At 37.1% G+C, this 20,624-nt stretch overlaps 1 protein-coding gene across 1 annotated transcript; it reads left to right on the forward strand.

Annotated features, from left to right (window-relative positions):
* Window positions 1-4,217: 4,217 nt before the first annotated feature.
* On the forward strand, window positions 4,218-20,339 carry LOC121418242 (RRP15-like protein). Its single transcript, XM_041611996.1, has 5 exons — window positions 4,218-4,399; window positions 12,000-12,268; window positions 15,361-15,455; window positions 17,347-17,554; window positions 19,745-20,339. The coding sequence occupies exons 1-5, from the start codon at window positions 4,297-4,299 to the stop codon at window positions 19,892-19,894; spliced, it is 825 nt and encodes a 274-aa protein (XP_041467930.1). The 5' UTR covers window positions 4,218-4,296; the 3' UTR covers window positions 19,895-20,339.
* Window positions 20,340-20,624: the final 285 nt, after the last annotated feature.

Genomic DNA, 20,624 nt, shown 5'->3' on the forward strand with positions numbered 1-20,624 from the left:
ATTCCATGGGTTTAGTCATCGAATCAACCAGTAAATGGGGTGATATCGCCGGTAAACAGTTGAAAAAGAAAGTTTTTCAAGGAACGCGCGTGTCTGTGTGAACGAACACCTGCGAAAACAAATCTACCACCGTGTTTACCTGTATGTTTGCAAAAAGTTTGACACCCACTAACACCTGACTAAAGCCTAAAGGGAACCGAAATCAAACAACGGAAATTAGAAGATGGCCTATCAAAAAAAAAAGGTCTTCACCAAAAATTTGAGGTCGTTTAGAGGTTTAGTACCCCCCCCCATCAAAAAAATGTCTTCAAAGTAATCAAACAATTAAAGGGGGTTTGAACTCATGTAACCCCCCCCCCCCGTGTACGCTACTGGGGGTGTCCAAAGGGTGGGAACATAGGTCAACTGTACTTTCTAGAGTTGTCTTCCTTCAATGGAAAGTGTACTATTAAATGAGTGCATATTTGTTTCCAATAAATGCATCTGATAGCAACTGACAATCACCACGTGAAGTTTCGACACTATTCAAATAAAAATATTTCAAATTTTCGTCTACTCTAATTTCTGAGAACCATTACAAGAATATTCCAGAGGTTGCACATAACCATGTCTTCGTGACAGTCTTCAGAGTTCATTGCCGTGCAAAAAACTTTTCTATATCTGCCACTAGATGGGGACATTGCATTCAGTGTCAAATGTAAGAGACGGGGAAATTCGAATAATTGTGTGAAGAGAAACATGGGTTTGAAAGATTTTTTTCATGATATATTGTATTCATATCACTGTGAGTCTCTATGGTGAAAATGTGAGTATGGCTTAATTGAATCGAATTGTTAAATGTGATTGGGCAATATTTCATATTTATTATCAAGGCGTAAAATAAGAAAAGAGCAGATGCATTTTGTGTCAACAATGCGTGAAGCGGGGTGTGAACTGAGAGGGATGGAGGAGAGAGCGTGGTCTTTCGAGGAAAAATCTTAGCCCTGCAGATTGTATTTCACAAAATTTAAACAGGAAATATGACATATTTTACTGGAAATTCGTAGTAGTGTCTGATATTATTCAATAAAATGTTAGCAAATTCTTTAAACTGCTTTTTTTTGTCATTTTGCATTATTTCATTGTAATGAAGGGCCTATATTTAAATAGCTCCAAAGCACTATCCTCATTCGGGGGAGTATATTTTTCTCTTGATACCCCAGTCACGATTTATCTGAGAATGAACAATCATGCCTCGAAGGGGCGGATCCAGATTTCAACATTAATTGCCGATTGCTGCATGCTTAATTGGCTGGACATCTTCAATTTTCCCCAATGAAAGAGCAAAACTTGCATTTTATTTTTTTTTTCAACATGATTTGATATTAGGCACTAAGGCACTTTGGAGTCCCTCCTTAGAGTGAACTGGTGCGTGGAGGAAAGAAAAAAAATTCAGACCATTATCCATCTTAGTTTTCCCGTGATGCATGGCCTTATATTATGTTTATGTTCTCTTCAAGCGGTATAATGATAACGGGATTTGTAATGCTCCATAATCCACTCTGCAGATAATTTCAAGGGAAAGAATTTATGTATATATACCTTTTTAAACAAAATTCAGAGGAATTTGCTCTAAAATATAGGCCTACGACTTTAGATTTCCAAATGTTTCTAAACCTCGGGTCTGATTTAACCGCTCGCTCGATACAAATGCAGAAATCTCCATCAAAATAGGTTTTGCTTACATTTTCACTAAACACATAGATCGAGCAAAAACTGAGGTTAAGATATCTGTTTGCCGCTGCTTGCACAGATGTGTCCTTAATTTGCCTCCCACGATTCTGCCGCCTTGATCCCACATAATAGTTTCATGAAATATCATCTCATATCTCACGTTGTTCTTCCCCTTACATTCGAGCACTCCCAGCTGTTATCCGCAGGTTGGTCACTGGAGATTTTTTAAGCTAAATAATTTTGTATTTCGACCTGAAAACTCGATTTTAATCATGAAGAGGGTGGATATATATCAACCAAATAATTCATGCGAGCGCGAAGCGCGAGCTAAAATTTTGATTTCCGACAAGAAAACTAGACATTGCAAGCACTTTTTGCATGAATAATATGCATATACTGCATAGGCAGATCCAGGCAGATCCAAGGGGGGAGGAGAAAGAGAAGAAGAGGAGAAAGACGAGTGAATAAAATAAGATGAGGGGAAGACTTGGAAAATAAAAATAATATTTCATGTCACTATATAAATTTTTCGCTCGCGCTCGCATTGCATGATTTTCATAACTTGTTCAATATGGAGCTTAGGTATCAAGTTTGGAAGTCAGTATATGAAACATATTTCACTTCGGAAATCGAACTTTCATTATTTTGTGAGATTTACAAATTGATTTTTAAAAAGTGCTCTGTCAAAATGTCAGTTTTATAGACTGAATGTATTAACATTTTCTTCTAGTGCTGCGCGCTCGAAAATTTTGATTTATCAGATACCTATTATTTTCGTGTATTCCATAAAGTTTTCAAAATATGGCCTTTTCAGGTCTGATTTTCAAAACGAATCAGCTAGCGCTGCACGCTCGCATTTTGAGTGGCAAGTTATGTATGGCTCGATATTGATTATACAACAAACAAAACCCCTTTTCACGAGTTTATAAAAAATTTTGGCTCGCAATTTGCGTTCGTATTAGTGGTTGAAATTATATTAACTGATGCATCTTATTCATGATTACAAACGTGCTTGAAAAATGTCCAGTTTTCAGGCCATTGCCCCTTTTGTTTCTTCTCGCGCTTCGCAAGAGGAATAGGAAGACAGTCGTATTTTTTTTATATGATGACATGTCCTAATGATGTCCCGGTCCTATGTCAACTCAAAGTAAGAAAAATATCAGCTCTTTGTTAAGTGCTATTCATATCCACCTCACAATTTTCATAAAAAGTGCTTGAAATAGGCCTATAGAGCTGAAATTGACTTTTTTCAGATCGGAATTTCAAATAGTCCAGTTTAAGCTCGAGCTTCGCGTTCGTTTTGATTTTCATGATAAAAGATGTATTTAGATTGCATATATTCTAGGTCTAAATATGAAACACGCGCGCGCGTGTTTATTCAGATACATATACTCAACTTGTTCTCTATCATTATCCAGTTTCAGTTCACAACATCAAAAATTTCTGCACGCGCTTTGTGCTCGCATTATTGATGCAATTTGATCCCAAATTATCATCCTTTTCATCATTTACAAAACATGAATAGAGTGTCTCGTTGAGTATAGGTCTGAATCTCGAAATTTTCTTCTCGCACTTCGCGCTCGCATCAATTGTTAAGTTAAGCCTATATGGCTATCCTTTTCACGATTACAAAAAATTATTGAAATTTTCCATTCTTTATGTAGAAATGTCAAAAATTTTCAGCTAGCGCTTCGCGCTCGCATTATTTGATTGTTGAAATACTTATGTAACCTTTTCTGCTCGCGCTTTGCGCTCGCATTATCAATTTAAGGAAGATCCCCAATCACTCATCCTTTTCATGATTTACAAAACATAGGTGTCTCGTTCAGAAGGTCTAAATCTCGAAATTTTCTGTTCGCGCTCACATCGATTTTTGGGTTATATACCTATTCTGTTTAAGTTACAAAAAGTGCTTAGAATTTCCATTCTTTGGGTGAAAATGTCCAAAAATTTCAGCTCGCGCTTCGCGCTCTCATTATTTGATTTGAAAAATATCTTCCCTACGCGGCAGATGCGATGATTTACCGACGATATCCATGTATCGCCCCCCCCCCCTTTAGCGACGGCACTGACCATCATCATCATATTTTTCTCCTCCGGCCTCCACGATCCTTCTTCAGTCTCATTCGGATCGAGTGAATGTTTCTTCGTCTTCTTCTTCTTCTTCTCCTTCTACTCCCTGGCTTCTACTACTACTACTACTACTTCTTCTTCTTATCCTTCATCTCCTTCTTCTTCTCCTTCTTCTACTTCCATCGGCCATCGATCACCATCATCATCATATTTTTCTCTCCTCCTCCTCGATCCTTCAGTCTCCTCTTGTATCTCCTCCTTCCCTTCTCCTTTCTTCTTTAATTCTTTCTTGTTCTTCTTCTGCTGCTTCTGCAGGAAAAAAATAGGAGAAAGGGAAAAGAGAAGGAGGAATTAAATGAAACCCCTTTATTAATTGAAAACCCTGGCTACGCTCCTCAGACTGGCCTTGAGCTCCAACTATACTAGAACTCGAAATCAAAATAGGCAAGGTCAATGAACTTTTACACACGTGCTGTCGGTGCATGATATTGATATCGATGTCCAAAAATCATGTCTGCTTTAAAGGGAATTAAACGAAAAATTGCTCGTGTAGAAGTATCATATAATTCTGGGAGTGATGGAGACGTCGAGAGCGACGAAGAACTTAACACAGGTACCTTAAATAAATGAATATAGTCTCGGTCTACTTTGTGAAACAGTAATCGGGTGGAATGTAAAACTAACACCACGTAACATACATGGGACTGTGGTTCAAGACCGTTGCTTGGAAGCTACCGCGTACCGGTGTACCGCACCGCCGGCCGCCACCCGTCGGCTGAGCCTGAGAGGAGTGGCTCGGTCCACGTCCAGCCGGGGCCGGGGAAGTCGACTGATGTCGACGACAAGCGACATGGCAACGCACGGCGTTCGAATCTTCTTCAGTACCGGTACGGTGGTAGTCTTCAGTGGCTTTGGATGAGTGGGCTCAGCTGCCTATAGTTTCTCGAAGATGAAATGAAACTTCAACTTGGAGTTGGACTTATGTAGATCTAGATCTAACTTTACATACGGTTATGTCATGAAAATGAGGTCAATTGAGGAAGAGGAGAACTGAAAGTGAAATGAGGTGAATGTGACGGCTGAAGCCGAAGGGCCGAAGCAGAATTAGGGAACTTCTGAAGCGCAAAGCCAGAGTAGGGTCACCCATTATCCCAGGTGCATTCCATTGATTTACAATACAATATTAAAAATAATACATGCCGCTGGCACAGAAAATGGCAGGCACAGCGCTAAAAGCCGGCAGACGTTTGTTTCGAGGAGTTTTAAACATTTTTTTTCTCATATACAGACTGCTTTTGATTGTGCAGCCGCCATTATGGGGTTAACAATGCAAACATCCCCTGGATGTGGCTCATCAATATTTGTCTTTATTTCATGAAATATAAAAAGAACTGGACCGAAATAAAGATCATTATTCTGTTTTGGCCTGAAATGCACCAAAACGGGATAAAAATAATTAAAAGGTACCTTAGACTGCAGTTACCGCTAATTAATTTCAAATGATGATAAAGAAAGTCATCCTCGATCCTTCCGTTGGTCATTGTAAGTTGCCATCTTGGATGACGTCATCCTTACAGACGTATTTACCAGTCGGCTTATATCGCGATTCGATCTATTTTCGAAGTGGTTTTGCGGGAGATTTTGGAAACTCTTCTAATTAAACTTCAAGACTCAAGTGTCATTGTCTAACGTTAGATCTAGCTAAAGCCTAAATCAACTTTTTTAACATTAGGGACTGTGACTGTCCTAAAAATCATTAAAAAGTGTTGGTAGATCTAAGCCTAGATTTACACCTGTTGGGGAGTTTACTCCATTCAGGGACAGATTGCATTGTTGGGCAAAGCTAAGGCAAACTTGTCGATGAAAGCATGTGACTTCTTGTCATGCCATGGTTGTGGTTTTTTTTCTAGTGACAGAGGTGCTTAGACGTTAAAGGAAACCAAAAGCCAAGAAGAGAAGCAATCTTTTTAGAAAGAGTAAAATGAGAGGAACAATTTAAAAGAAGTTTCATCAAAATCGGTTATCTGACGGTTGTCGGCGCGAAGCGACGAAAGCCGCGCAGCGGCCTCGGTGCGTGCGAAGCACGCACGGGGGGAGGGTTCGGGAGGGGGTGTCCGCGCGAAAGCGCGGTAGCTATCGAAAATATCAATATCGACGAGCTTAGATTGCTGCTAAATGCACCACATTTTATGTCTGTTTAATGCTTCTCCGGCCACACGTACACAGCCGTAACAGTTGCGCGAATTGCGATTGAAGCAGAAAGGCAATTACCGGTACTGATATCTTAAAAAGGTGAAAGGAAATGTCAATCTCATTTTATACTTACAGTTAATTGATTTATTCACATTGATGGCATCGATAAATTAAGTCCATTATTTCAATGTTTAGATCGCTTCATCATTGTAAAAGTGCGATTAATTTTGTGAATGCGTGTTGCTTATTATGTCAATGACCGAATAAATCTACGGACCGCATGCATGCGTAGCCCTTTGAGCTTGCACCGCGTCACGCCCTTACGAAATCCAAAGATTGTTCCAACTTTATTTGGATGCCTCGGAAGATTTCTTCCGAGGCTTCCAAATAATGGACATCGGTATTCATGAGACGGGGTCCCCAATTAACTAATATAATTTGCATGAATGTTTTTTTTTATTCAGATACTCACTGAAACTAACTCTCATAAGATTTCTGTTGATGATGTTTACTCTTATAATCTTTTATCAAGATTCTTTTATCACTGTCAATTATTGCTGTGTTTGTTCGTTACTCACCTATAAAATAATGAATGTGCTCATCAAGAGCGTGAGAATTATTTTTAGTCATTCATAAAACTTTAATATTACGATTTTGTTATCAATTGCGATTTATAATGTTTTGAAAGTATAGGTTAATTGATAGGAAAAATATTTCTAGGTAATACAATATGTAGGCCTACAAATACAGCGTATGTGAAAGAGAGGGGAAGAGGGGGGGGTTGTAGATGTTCGACGGGAGAGAGCGATGGGGGAGGGGCCGTGGCCTGGACAATGACAAGGGGATGTTGAGATCGTGTGTGTGGGATTGGTGAAGAAGTCAATATTCAAAGCGAATATATTTTTTTAGAATTCTACTGATGATGATGGCTGAATAATCTTTCTTTACATGTATATTTTGGTGATTTTAAATTCTAAAAATATTTTCTTGCATCATGAGTGGGAAGATCGAGGTACGTGATTCAATAAATTGCATCACAATATCACTTTAGGTGTAGTTTTAAATTTACAGAAATTCACATTTTAACAGTATTAAAATAAAAAGATTTTCTTAATTGTATAGCACTCAGCAGCGTATAAAACGGGCCAACATTGAATTAATCCCAAAATACATCATCATGAATGCTCAAGAAACCTCGATATCTAAGCAATATTCCTTCAAAGTCAAATAAGCTTTGTCTCGCCTTTGCGTATTTGATCTGACGGTATTTTCCACTCCCCCCCCCCACACCTCCCATAGATCTAGAATGAAAACCCCAGACAACACAAGTATCAGATTTCTGATGACCATGTGCATGGTTCTCGATCAAGATTGCGCAATTTGTACTTTTCCGTAAACAAAATGGATGGGAGGAGGGTTCGTGAAAGGGGCTAGTCTACGTTTTCAGTCGGTTCTAAAATGTCAAACTACCACAATGCATATTCTTCAGTAAACTATACATGTATTTGAAATAAGGAATAGTTGGATGAAACTAAAAACGTTTGCATTAATTATGACTGGAAAATGTCCATAACTGAATTTTAACCACGACTGGTACTTTTATTAATCATATCGTGCTATCATTGATTTCTTGCCAATAAGGCAAGCCTCCAATTTAAGACTAGCAAACAAACTTCTTCTTTATTAGTACTCTTCCAAAAGAATGAGGAAAGCTGGAACGTTATTTTCTCAATATGGAAGAGATAAACAACTCGGGGGGGGGGGGGTAACTCTGAAATAAAGTGTATACAAGGATATGAAATTAAAAAAATATATAGCATGTGAAGTGAAAACAGATTTAAAGAAATAAGATCAAAAGTGGCAAAATATGTCATGCTAAATATATTATTCAATTATATAGTATCCTGTTCCAAACTCTATTAATAAAAGAAGTACAACTTGTTAGAACAGAAATAAAGAAAAATAGTAGAGGAATATTCATGAAGAATATTTGAGGTCAAAAAATCAGCTGGTTCGCACTCAAACAACAGGTTAAAAGGTCACACACGGTGGCACACATTCCAGGGGGATCGGGGAAACCCGTTCAAGCACAATGATTGGCTCAAGCCCAAGATAATGAATACTAATTAGATCACGTGCCATCGGTTTTGGGGCGTCTCGTTCACATTCCAACTCATTTCATGAATATCATCCACTCGCAGTAATTAGGCTAACGACGTTGTAAAGCTAACTGTATAAAAGCACAATGCCGATAGAAAACATAACATCAGTGAAATTGAAAAATTCATCCAACGATATTCAAATTATACTAGCAACTCATTGTGGGCGTAAACAACGAAATACATATCCTCTAAAACGTTCACACAATCCGTACTTAAAATGAATATCTGTGAATGAATTGTCAATCCTCTTTTTTTTTAATGTGTGTACTTCTATCGAAATCTATTGAATCACGTAACCCTCCCGACCCAAGGTGGATTTTTCAATCGCCATAAAGACTATGCAGCCACAATGATCAATCACAGTAGACACATCCGTAAATGAATATTAATTTCATTCGCTCCGAACATTGACTTCTTTTCGCCAATCCCCTCCGACCCCCATCATAAAGTCACAAACATCCCATAATTTTCATCTACATTGCCCACGACCACCCCTCCCCCTTTATTCTTTCTTTCTCCTTCAAACAAATCATTTTTTTCAAATAATATTTCATTTTAGATCGTAGTTAAGCAATTGTGCAACAAATTCATAAAGCATTCACCGTGATGAAAAACATTTCTCAGGACCGTGACAGGTGCGCTCATTATTCAATTGGCAGGCCATTAGCAATAAAGAACAATACAAATGAAAATACACTGTATATAAGTATAATTCACATTAAAAAGATGAGTTGTAATGATAACAAATGTGAATGATATTAATAAAGATAATTACTTATGAAAATTGTAACAGATTCATTGAATATCTGAAAAAAAAACATTCAAACTGAATTAGTTTTGGATCCCATCTAATTCTGGAAGACTCGGATCCCCAGATCAAGGATTTTGATGCCATGTGCGATTTGTTTCCTGAATGTGGTCGTTGCGAGCGCTCGTGCGGTGATACAGAACTTGGTAGACACACCGTCGCGAAATTAATCAACACTTTCAAAAGATCGATGTAGAGATCAAGACTTTGGAAATTATGGAGTAAAATCGGAATATAAATGTGAATGAATAAATCATTATGCTGTAAGTAAATGAGTTGGACATTATGTCAATCCATTCCTTTGGCTTTGTCATTATCAACGTGATCTTTGAATAATTTTCTCAATTCGCTCGATCTACGGGAGTGTCATCAGAAAAGAATTCAATGATCATGTAGTCGATGTAGCCCCGATGTAGCAAAGGCTGGGACGAGATAAAATTAAAATCCGATCGAATTTTGATATTATTTTTGACACTTTACTTTTGAAAAAGAGAAGTGATAATATCAACTGAAAACTGAAATTCGTAATAACCTAATAATTACATTGCCTAACCCAGTAACCTACGGTACCCCTCTCAACTCACTTTATTTTTTTAGCGTATTTACTACCATTTTAAAGACGTAAATAATGTGAGCAATGCGATACGCAAGCGAGGTAAGCATCTTCGCGCTTCCCACAAAAGAGATTGGGCCTCGAGTCGAGGTCGTATCGTATAGCGTAGCGTAGTGAGTGAGTCAAAGAAATCTCGGGAAGAAATCTTGGACGAAATAATCGTCAAGTTTATTTTAGGATCTGAAAAGCAGATTAATATATTCATTTTTTTGTAGATCTAGGCCTGTTTTACAGTTGTCGGCCACGGTTGTCGGGGAAGTTCACGGTTGTCGGATTTCCCCTGAAAATTTTCAGGGTTGTCGGCGCCCGACAACCGTGACGCGTGGTAGCGAGAACGCTGGCTTAGACGTTAAAGGAAACCAAAAGCCAAGAAGAGAAGCAATCTTTTTAGAAAGAGTAAAATGAGAGGAACAATTTAAAAGAAGTTTCATCAAAATCGGTTATGAAATAAGCAAGTTATGGATGTTTAAAAAGTCTTGTACTTTCTGTGGGAATCCTCAAATTGGCAAACATGCTTCAAAATGGCTGATTTTGTGGACAACTCTCCATTTGTTTTGTACACAAATTTTCAGATTTTCCTCATCTTTCAAATTGCATCTTGCCTCCTTCAGAGCACAACATATGTCATGGTTAAATATAATTCACACCACATATCGTCGCACGCACCACGAACCGTCCTCTCTGCGCACTTTGATGCGCGATAGCGCACTGTATCTATTCCACGAACCGTCCTCTCTGTTACGATGCCCACTGTGGCGTAAATAATTGATTATAAGAAAATATAAAGATACGGGATGAAACCTTAGAACCTGAACTTTTGAACGAAGACACTGGTAAATAATTGGCTCTCCTTGTCCGTGCACTTATTGCTGGTTTTAAAAAAGCTTTCTTTATATGCGTTTTCTGCAAAACTAACTTTCGCATCGAAGTGCGCAGAGAGGACGGTTCGTGGTGCGTGCGACGATATGTCAAGGTCAGGAGGAGTTAATGTGAAATATGTAAAATAAAGAGGGAAATCTGAAAATTTGTGGCGAAAACAAATGGAGAGTTGTCCACAAAATCAGCTATTTTGAAGCACGTTTGCCAATTTGAGGATCCCCATAGAAAGTACAACAAGACTTTTTAAACGTCCATAACTTGCTTAATTCACAACAGATTTTGATGAAACTTTTTCAAATTTGTACCTTTCATTTTACTCTATCCAATAAGATTGCTTCTTTTCATGGGTTTTGGTTTCCTTTAAAAAGGAAAAGAATTTCCTTGAATTGTTTGTATATTGATTTTTTAAATGATTGAATAAAATGAATTGAAATTGAATTGAATTGAAAAATTTGCCTTGCACTTGGGGAGTATTTGCAGCCTGCGGCAAGGTTTTCACTATCTGCTACACGTATATGTACACCCTGCTGAGTCTGCATCTCCCTTCGCACTTGTTCTGACTCAGACTTGGACTTGCAGAGTCACACCAAAGTGTTCCCCTGTCCTTTTGTTATAATTATCATTTGTATTATTGGAAAGCTTTTTACCTTGAATAAGGAAGATGAGATGAAAAATCTGCTTGTGAGGGGGAAATGAAAGACTAAATAGGTAGGTCCAACAACAAAGACTTTGTAGATGTTTTATTGTTATTGATTTGGTCAAAATTGCATCACATTAAAATAGATCTTAAATTCCATGTTACTGGCAAACTTAATCCTGTGCACAGCTGAAATCCCAAATCTCTCTGTTTAGAAGAGTTGTTAAACATTTTCTTGAAAATTTTGGTTGTAGTGGAGCAAGACATAGTCAAGCAAAACAACCAAAGAAACAAAAACAGAAGCTATCGGATTATCAAGGATGCAGCATGTGGATGATGTGCACAGACAAGTCACACAATCCGTGTTTTTGCTATACTATAGCAGTGGTTATCTCATAATGGGAAATTCAAGGCCTTCCAATGAAATGGACATTATTTGACAAAGATGCACTTTGCAGATATTGTTGACCAGGGACCCATTGCAGAAAGAGTTGCAATCAATCGCAACTCAATTCTTACGCAACTTGATTTTCAACCAATCAACAGCGCTCATTTGGGACTTACGATTGATTTTTTGACTTGTGTTTAAACGCAACTCTTTCTTCGACTGGCCCCTGTTTATATAACAGATAATGTGCAAGTTTAAGTTGCAATGTAATTGGCTATGCAAGGGGATTTACAGTGGTTGTGCTAAAGCACTCATCAAACCTCTTAAATGCACTATTGTTTTGATCATTGCGTTCACTTCACTGTGTACTAAATTTCTGCCCCACAATGCATTGCAAATTTATAGGAGGCACATTAATTACACAAGTTGATTCAACAGATTTTGAGGCTGTAGACTATTGATGCTTGTTTTATTTGAATATTTTTTAGATTATGAAAGCTGCTCTTCTAAACACTGGCTTTTTTTCTTTTTAGGTACTATCTTAAAAAGGAAGATGAAGGCTTTACCGATTTCACCCCCAAAACAACAATCAAAAGAGAAGATAAATAATGAAAGTAAAGAAGATGAAGATGATGTTGAGAATGAAGATGAAGAGATACCAGGAGGAGGCTGGGCTGATGCTATGGCAAGCATCCTCAGGAAAGAAACGCCAGAAGATGCCTCAGCTGTACTTGCTAAATCAAAAGACTATGCTAAAGCAAAGGAGAAAGAGAAGAAGGAATTCATGGAAAGAGTAAAAGAGGTATTTGAAGACAACATTAAAACATGTAGGAGTAAATTTGATTGATTTCATTAAGTATGGTACCCTATGGTCTAATGGTGGTTCAGATTCTCGCATTTCCAAGGAGAGGACTATGGATTGGCGTTGATATCAAATTCAGCAACAATGACTCCAATGTTGTTGGAGTAATTGTTGAGGATGATCTAGGGAGGAAATCTCATGTTAATAATATTTGTAAATCAGCCGCCATTGGACTATACAGTGCATTCCACTGAGATTAATGGATGATTTATCATAACTTTATCACAAATACAATAGACAAATGACCTATCATTGTAAAGCTTAGAATCTCCTCTTTCATCTGAAATTACTCACATTATTCCTAATTCACGCATGAGTGAGCAAAAACATTTTGTAGAAAGGATACCAAAAATTCATTTGGCGGGGGGTATCTGAATTTCAAAAAGAAAATCACATGCCTAAAAAGTTCAATATCTGCTCTTTAATTTGATACCTCAATTACAGAAAACGGTCAAGAAATAGCAAAGTTGTGGTTATTTGAAAAGGCTTGAATTTCAAAAATTTCACAAAACGAAGAGGTTTTACAGGCTAGCGTCCAGACTCACTCGACACTCCGTTTTGTTGACGATCAGCCATGCATTAAGTCTTCTGTTAATCGTGTTATAGCTTCTGTGTGCAATTGTTGAAAACACGTTTATTCAATGAAATTATGGAAATACAAGCATTGTTTCCAGGGAACATAACTTTTTTACTTCTTGACCAATTTCTGTAATTAAAGGTCAAGTCCACCTCAGAAAAATGTTGATTTGAATCAATAGAGAAAAATCAGACAAGCACAATGCTGAAGATTTCATCCAAATTGGATGTAAAATAAGAAAGTTATGACATTTCAAAGTTTCGCTTATTTTTAACAAAATAGTTATATGAACGACCCAGTTACATCGAAATGAGAGTTGATGATGTCACTCACTCACCATTTCTTTTGTTTTTTATTGTTTGAATTATACAATATTTCAATTTTTACGAATTTGACGATTAGGACCTCCTTGCCTGAAGCACAAAATGTTAAAATAATGGAATTCCACGTGTTCAGGGAGGAATGAAACTTCATTTCACATGACAATGACGAGAAAATCAAAATATTTCATATTTCAAACAATAAAAAACAAAAGAAATAGTGAGTTAATGACATCATCGACTCTCTCATTTGGATGTAGCTGGCTCGTTCATATAACTATTTTGTTAAAAATAAGCGAAACTTTAATATGATAAATCATCGCCAGATCTCGTTTTCGTTTTTTTGTTGGACGCACTGTATAGGATTGGAAAGATAAGGTATTTTCTGTATAAGTCAACCACAGAAATACTCATTCATGCATTTATATTCAGTCCCTTAGAATGTGATAATGAAATGCTTCTAGGAGTATCAGATACTCGGCTTTCTAAACTCCTGCGCATACAAAATTCCACTTTAAGGCTCCTAGTTTGTAAAAAGAAATTTGAACATCTGACACCGATCCTATGTAGTCTTCACTGGCTTCCGATAAAGGCTTGCAATTGTGTTTTAAAGTCCTTTTGCTCTTGTTTTTAAGAGAATTAATGGGAATGCTCCTGTTTACCTCGGTGATCTGATTCAGAAATATCAACCCAGTTGAAATCTCCGTTCACAATCAAAGGATCTTCTCTCTGAAATACAGGTTAAGTCCAAGACTTTTGGTAATAGAGCCTTTGGGGAAAATGGCACAAGATATTGTGGAACAACCTACCTCATAAAATCTATTATAACAGATTTCAACGGATTCAAATCTGTGTTAAAAACGTACCTTTTTAAGAAGCACATGTATTAGCCCTATACAAAACAATCATTCTTCCACACACATAGAGACTATTTATATGGTGTTATGATTATATTTTATTATTTGTTTGTGCTGCTCTCGACCCAGGTTAGTTGAATTCAATCATTGGCAGTGACGTAACAGGCGGGGGGTGGCAAGCTTATACGCAATATCTGGCCTTCTTAAAATAGTCGCCTCATTACACCATTACGCCTGTTCATACCATGATATGACCACGAAATTTTTGGCTCTTGCCCCCCCTGGCCACCGACCCCTGTTACGCCGCTGGTCATTGGTAGGATTAATTCTGTGAATGAACTGCTGGCAGCTCAACCCAAAGTTTGGGTAATATAGATAATGGGCCTCAGAACGCTTTCTAGATAGAATACAGGGCCCTGTCTTACAAAGATTTACGATTGATCTGATCAATATCTGCTTGATTGGATCAATTGTAACTCTTTGTAAGATGGGGCCCAGGTTGCTTCATTCATCTCGCTGTAGTATACTTTAATTGAGATCAATCCAACAAGATGGCAGAATCTGTTAGAAACGCACTTTCCTGAATTTAGTTATGGTTTCATCTAATGTAGGAAGATGTGATGAAACAAGCCTTTTCATGGTCATATTTCTTTTAAAGTACTAGTAATATTCATTAAAGGCGTTTAATTTCACCTGTATTGTTATAATTAAGTACTGAAGAATTCATCTTAAAAATTATGGAAACCTATTGTTATAGAGTTGGAGCTATAATTTCATTTTTTTTTACTAAAACAACTACTCTATCAAAATAATTTGTGACAAGTTTAATATAACAGTTACAGTATGTGACATGTATACTCCTAAAGAGAATCAACAAAGATAGGTTTGAATTATAGATGTGTGGTAAGTTTAGACATAATCTTTGTATGCATTCCTTTTTTTTGTCTAGGCTCCTGAAAACCTATCATTTATTCATTTGTTAATATGAATAATTCTATTTTACAGGCATGATATTCTCCCAACTAAAATCGGAACTCCGATTAATTTTTTTTCAGAATTTTTTTTTTTTTTAAGAACACTCTCATGCTGTTTTTACTGCTTGTTTAATGCAGACTCGCCTTGAAAAATCTCTTTTGATTTCTTTACTATGCAAGAGCTTGTAACCCCGACCGGGGCGCCCGGACTTCGGCGGTGACTTAGCGACCCTTTGCTATTTTTCAGATTTTTTTGTCAGAGGGGAATATCATGCCTGACTTTAAGTCTATGTTATGTTTTCAGAAACAAAGCAGAAAGAAATGGGAAAACATGGCGAAGGTGATGCCCAAAGTGACTGACAAGGAGTTTGAAAGATCTCTTCAACGAATAGCAACAAAGTGAGTCATGACTTCTCTGTCACTATAAATCTTAAGTTTAAAGTGATTATGTTGTACTTTAAAGGACAAGTCCAACAAACATAACACTGAAAATTTCATCAAAATTGGATGTAAAATAAGAAAGTTATGACATTTTAAAGTTTTGCTTACTTTCACAAAATAGTTATATGCACATGCTTGTGGGTATGCAAATGAGGAGACTGATGACGTCATCCACTCACTATTTTGTATTTTATTACATGAAATTGGGAATATTCTATTTTTCTCCTCCTTGTCAAGTGAAACAACGATTAATTCCTCCCTGAACATGTGGAATGAGCATTGTTTAATACTACATGATTCAGTCAAATTGGTCCTCATTATCAAATTTATAATAAATGAAATATTGTATAATTCAAACAATAAAAAACAAAAGAAATAGTGAGTGAGGGACATCATCAACTTTCTCATTTGAGTTGTACATATCAGTGTTTTGTGAAAAACAAATTTTTAACGTGTCATAACTTTCTTATTTTACATCCGATTTTGATGAAATTTTTAGCGTTTTTCTAGTTTGATTATTCTCTATTCAAATCAACATTTTTCTGGGGTGGACTTGACCTTTAAGGATGAAAATATATAGCACGAACAGCGCATGGCCTTGGAAGCGGGTGTCCTGAAGGTTCAGTGACATGATTTGCTCTAGCGATAATTGCTCTCATGGAAAATCTGCATGTTAAGCCAAACCCAATACTTAACCTCCAAAACTGAATAAACTATTATCCTTATCTTTACATTATGCCCTCTGAGATATTAAGACAGGAGCAAATGTCTCAGGAGCATGTGATGTGTCTCTGTGCTGAAGCACCCCTAAGATTTTCTTGGGATGCTGTGTTTATGTGTTACACCATATGCAGCACCCCCGTCAAACCTGGTTAGTATGCTAATATGTTGAGATTTGACCCACATCTCTTCGAACAAAAACACTCTTTTTTTTGGGGGGGGGGGCTTGTCAATATTTTTCCTGAGCAAAATGCACTTCATTTTGGAATGCAATCCTTTATTTTTTTATTTGCCCATCCTACGGGACGTATTATGACATCACGCTTAGTGTCCATCTGTTAACATTTCCTTGTAAATGCGATAATTTCAGTTTAACTTAACCTAAGCTCATATAATTTGGTGTGTATGATACTAGCATAGATCCCAGGAAATCTATTGATTTTGAGGTCAGAATGTCAAAGGTGAAGTCGCCACCTTCCACTATTCTTGCTTGACCCAGTAACTCCATTTTCTGCGTTACAGGCAGGCATATTATGTGTTTGCCTTTTAAGCGACACTTTTTTTTTGACGTGTCAATTTTTTCTCACCAGAAGCCACTTCATTTTTGGGGCAAAACAAACTAGTACCATCTCTTTGAAAATTGTTCCCATGCCCATGCAACAGCTATGATGATAAAATAGTGTTTAACATTTGTTAGTGCATAATAGTTGTGCCTGAAATGACTATCTACCACTTAATTCAACAGAGCAGAAGCAAGCAAAATAAAGAAACAATAATAATAAATTTGAAATAAATTATGGCAAGGAATGATATAGGTATTTTGGATGCCAGATCACTAAAGCCATTCAAAAGATTCTAAATCTCCATGTTTATTGGACGGGGGCATCTCATTTTCTTGTCAACCGTCTGTCCTATTTTAGTTCGTGCGATAATTGCATAATTGTTTAGTGGGTCAACTTCAAACTTGTTGAAGTGTTCTTATAGAGTGATTTTTTTTTTGGGGGGGGGAGACTAACAGTCAATGGTTCCAATTTGTGACATTGTTAATGTGGTCACCTTTTGAGAAAAAAAATCTTAATATCTAAGACGAAATCATTTGTATGATTGATTGCCCTTTTCTTTTCCACAGAGGTGTTGTGCAGCTTTTTAATGCAGTGAAGAAGCAACAAAAAACCAGAGAAGAAAGACTCAAAGAAGTCGGAGGTTCACAACGAAAAAGGGCTAAAGTAGAGGCATCGCTAACAAAGGGCAATTTCCTGGACATGTTGAAAGGCACACCAGCCCCTTCAAATGTAGACCCTTCATCAAAGAAGAAAGAGAGCATCACATCATCAAAGGTAAGTTACTTTCAATCATGGATGAACTCTTGCACTTAGGCCTGAGTCATGTCGAAATTTTTTGTTCCAGAATCCGCCGGTGTTTATCGGAATACCGGAACGTAAAAAACAATACCGGAACCTGCACATATCGGACGGATTCCGGTATTTTGTCCGTTCCGACCCAGGCCTACTTGCACTCTCAGTTTATCTCATTTTTTGAGGGGTCAAATTTCATGGAATGTTTTCTTTGAGAATGATGAGTTGTGGGTGACATCAAGAATGCATTATAGTGTGAAATCTACTTTTCACAGAGATAACAAGCATATTGCTGAAAGAGTCACCCTGATATAAGAAATGGTCCTGAAAAGAAAATGTGTTATTGATTGCTTTTATTTCTGCATTCAATATATGAGATGTAAGTTTACAAGGTAATATGTGCAAATGTATTATATAACAAATTGATAATATAGTTACAGTATAAGAATTGGATCAATAAGGTTATTTTTTGAAAAAAAATGTATTACTCATTACACAAAATGACAGTTTTAAAAGAATGGAGGAGATCGCCATAGTGAGTGATTAGGCTTGATAATGATGACGGCCTCGTAGAAAGGTACATGTATTTCTTCATTGATCAATTGGGTGGTTATCGAATACATGCTCCAACTCTGAGAAATGACATGAGAAAGGGACACTGAGAATGTAGACAGGTGACCCCTGCAGACATTTGATCATTAAAGGTTGAGTCCACCTCAGAAAAATGTTGGTTTGAATCAATAAAGAAATAGGCAAGCATAATGCTGAAAATCGCATGTAAAATAATTTTACATTTTCACTTCTTTTCACAAAATAGTTATATGTGCACTTTAGTCACATGCAAATGAGAGAAACAATGATGCCCCTCACTCACTTTTTCTTTTGTTTTTTATTGTTTGAATTATACAATATTTCCATTTTTGTCTCACCTGCGAAGCAAAGTGAGACTATAGGCGCCGCTTTTCCGACGGCGGCGGCGGCGTCAACATCAAATCTTAACCTGAGGTTAAGTTTTTGAAATGACATCATAACTTAGAAAGTATATGGACCTAGTTCATGAAACTTGGCCATAAGGTTAATCAAGTATTACTGAACATCCTATTAGAGTTTCATGTCACATGACCAAGGTCAAAGGTCATTTAGGGTCAATGAACTTAGACCATGTTGGAGGAATCAACATCGAAATCTTAACCTGTGGTTAAGTTTTTGAAATGTCATCATAACTTAGAAAATATATGGACCTAGTTCATGAAACTTGGACATAAGGTTAATCAAGTATCACTGAACATCCTGCATGAGTTTCACGTCACATGACCAAGGTCAAAGGTCATTTAGGGTCAATGAACTTTGGCCGAATTGGGGATATCTGTTGAATTCCCATCATAACTTTAAAAGTTTATGGATCTGATTCATGAAACTTGGACATAATAGTAATCAAGCATCACTGAAAATTTTCTGCAAGTTTCAGGTCTCATGATTAAGGTCAAGGTCATTTAGGGTCAATGAACTTTGGCCGAATCAGGGGTATCTGTTGAATTACCATCATAACTTTGATAGTTTGCAGGTGAGACGGCCAGAGGCATTCCACTTGTTACAGATTTGCGTTAAGGACCAACTTGACTGATCCATAAAATGTTTAAAAAAATGGTAATTCCACATGTTCAGGGAGGAATATAACTTTGTTTTACAGGAAGATTGGGAGAAAATTAGAATATTTCATATAATAAAAAACAAAGGAAATAGTGAGTGATGTCATCAGTTCCATCATTTGCATACCGACCGGGATGTACATATAACTATTTTGTGAACTTGAAGCTTTAAAATGTCACAACTTTCTTATTTTACATCCGATTTTAATGAAATTTTCAGTGTTATGCTTGTTTGATTTTTCTCTTTTTATTCAAAATTTTTGTTGGGGTGGACTTGTCCTTTAAAGAAAGGTGATCCTCTCAGGCAACTTGTCACTCTGCGTCTCTTCATAGCGGCTTTCATGCATGCTCCATTCTTCTGTTTATAATAAAGTGTCAGAATAGGAAATGAAAGGTCATTTGCAGAATACCGACAAGAAAGTCCCTGCTCTGATTTTTTTTTGACGAGGTACCTTATTCTAATCATTTCCCTGTTTTGTTTCTTTATTTTTTTCTTCTTCATGGTTTGTCCTGATTTACCCAGAATTCATCAGTCGGGGCTGAGCCATCATGGGGAGTGTTGCGAGATGACTTCATGCTTGGTGCAGGGATGAAAGACTGGGATAAGGATGATGAGGAGGAGGAGAGTGATGAGGACAATGATGACAATGGTTTATCATCAGAATCAGACTGATGTATATATATTTATATATATATACAATGGAAGATGGCTTGATATGACATGCGTACGGGCTGCTGTGATTTGACACCATATTGATGCCTTACTTTCATTGAATACCGATGGACGAAAGGTGATATATGAGCCTAGTTTGACATTAGGTATTTCCAACTGTCAGATGCAGACGGGTAAAACATCTAACTTGGATGAATATTAAGAGTATATCTAGTGCTTTGGATGGTTCTTCAGCTGGTAAGAGTGTATATCCAACTGGTTATTTAATGCTTGTAAAGCACAAAAGATTGAAGAAGTCAAGTCATCTGTGAGGAGACAATACTTTGAGCATGATACCTGATTGGACCATCTTACTTTCATCTGGTATCTGATTTTAAAGAGAAATGCCAGTAGTTGCAGTAAACACTGATTTCATAAGAAAGTCTGTAAAACCATGCTTAATTGTCAGTATATCACAGAGGATCTAGATCTGGTAAAGTTACATAAACTGAACTCTGTGAAATCTTGAAATCTACGCTGAAAAATGTTGTCACTGAAGATCACCAAAACAGATAGGCACACGTGGGACAGCGTATTATTATTATTGCTGGAATAAAGACCCGACGGAAGTGACCGAATCCGCCCTTATTTTGCTCATTTCTCAGCAATTACACAATTTCTTCCAGAATCCTTTGGCACATATTTTTTATTCATACAAACAGACACTTGGGTGGTCATTATATTAGATTCT

Source organism: Lytechinus variegatus, chromosome 7 (genome assembly GCF_018143015.1).
Source record: "Lytechinus variegatus isolate NC3 chromosome 7, Lvar_3.0, whole genome shotgun sequence".
NCBI classification, from domain to species: Eukaryota; Metazoa; Echinodermata; class Echinoidea; order Temnopleuroida; family Toxopneustidae; genus Lytechinus; species Lytechinus variegatus.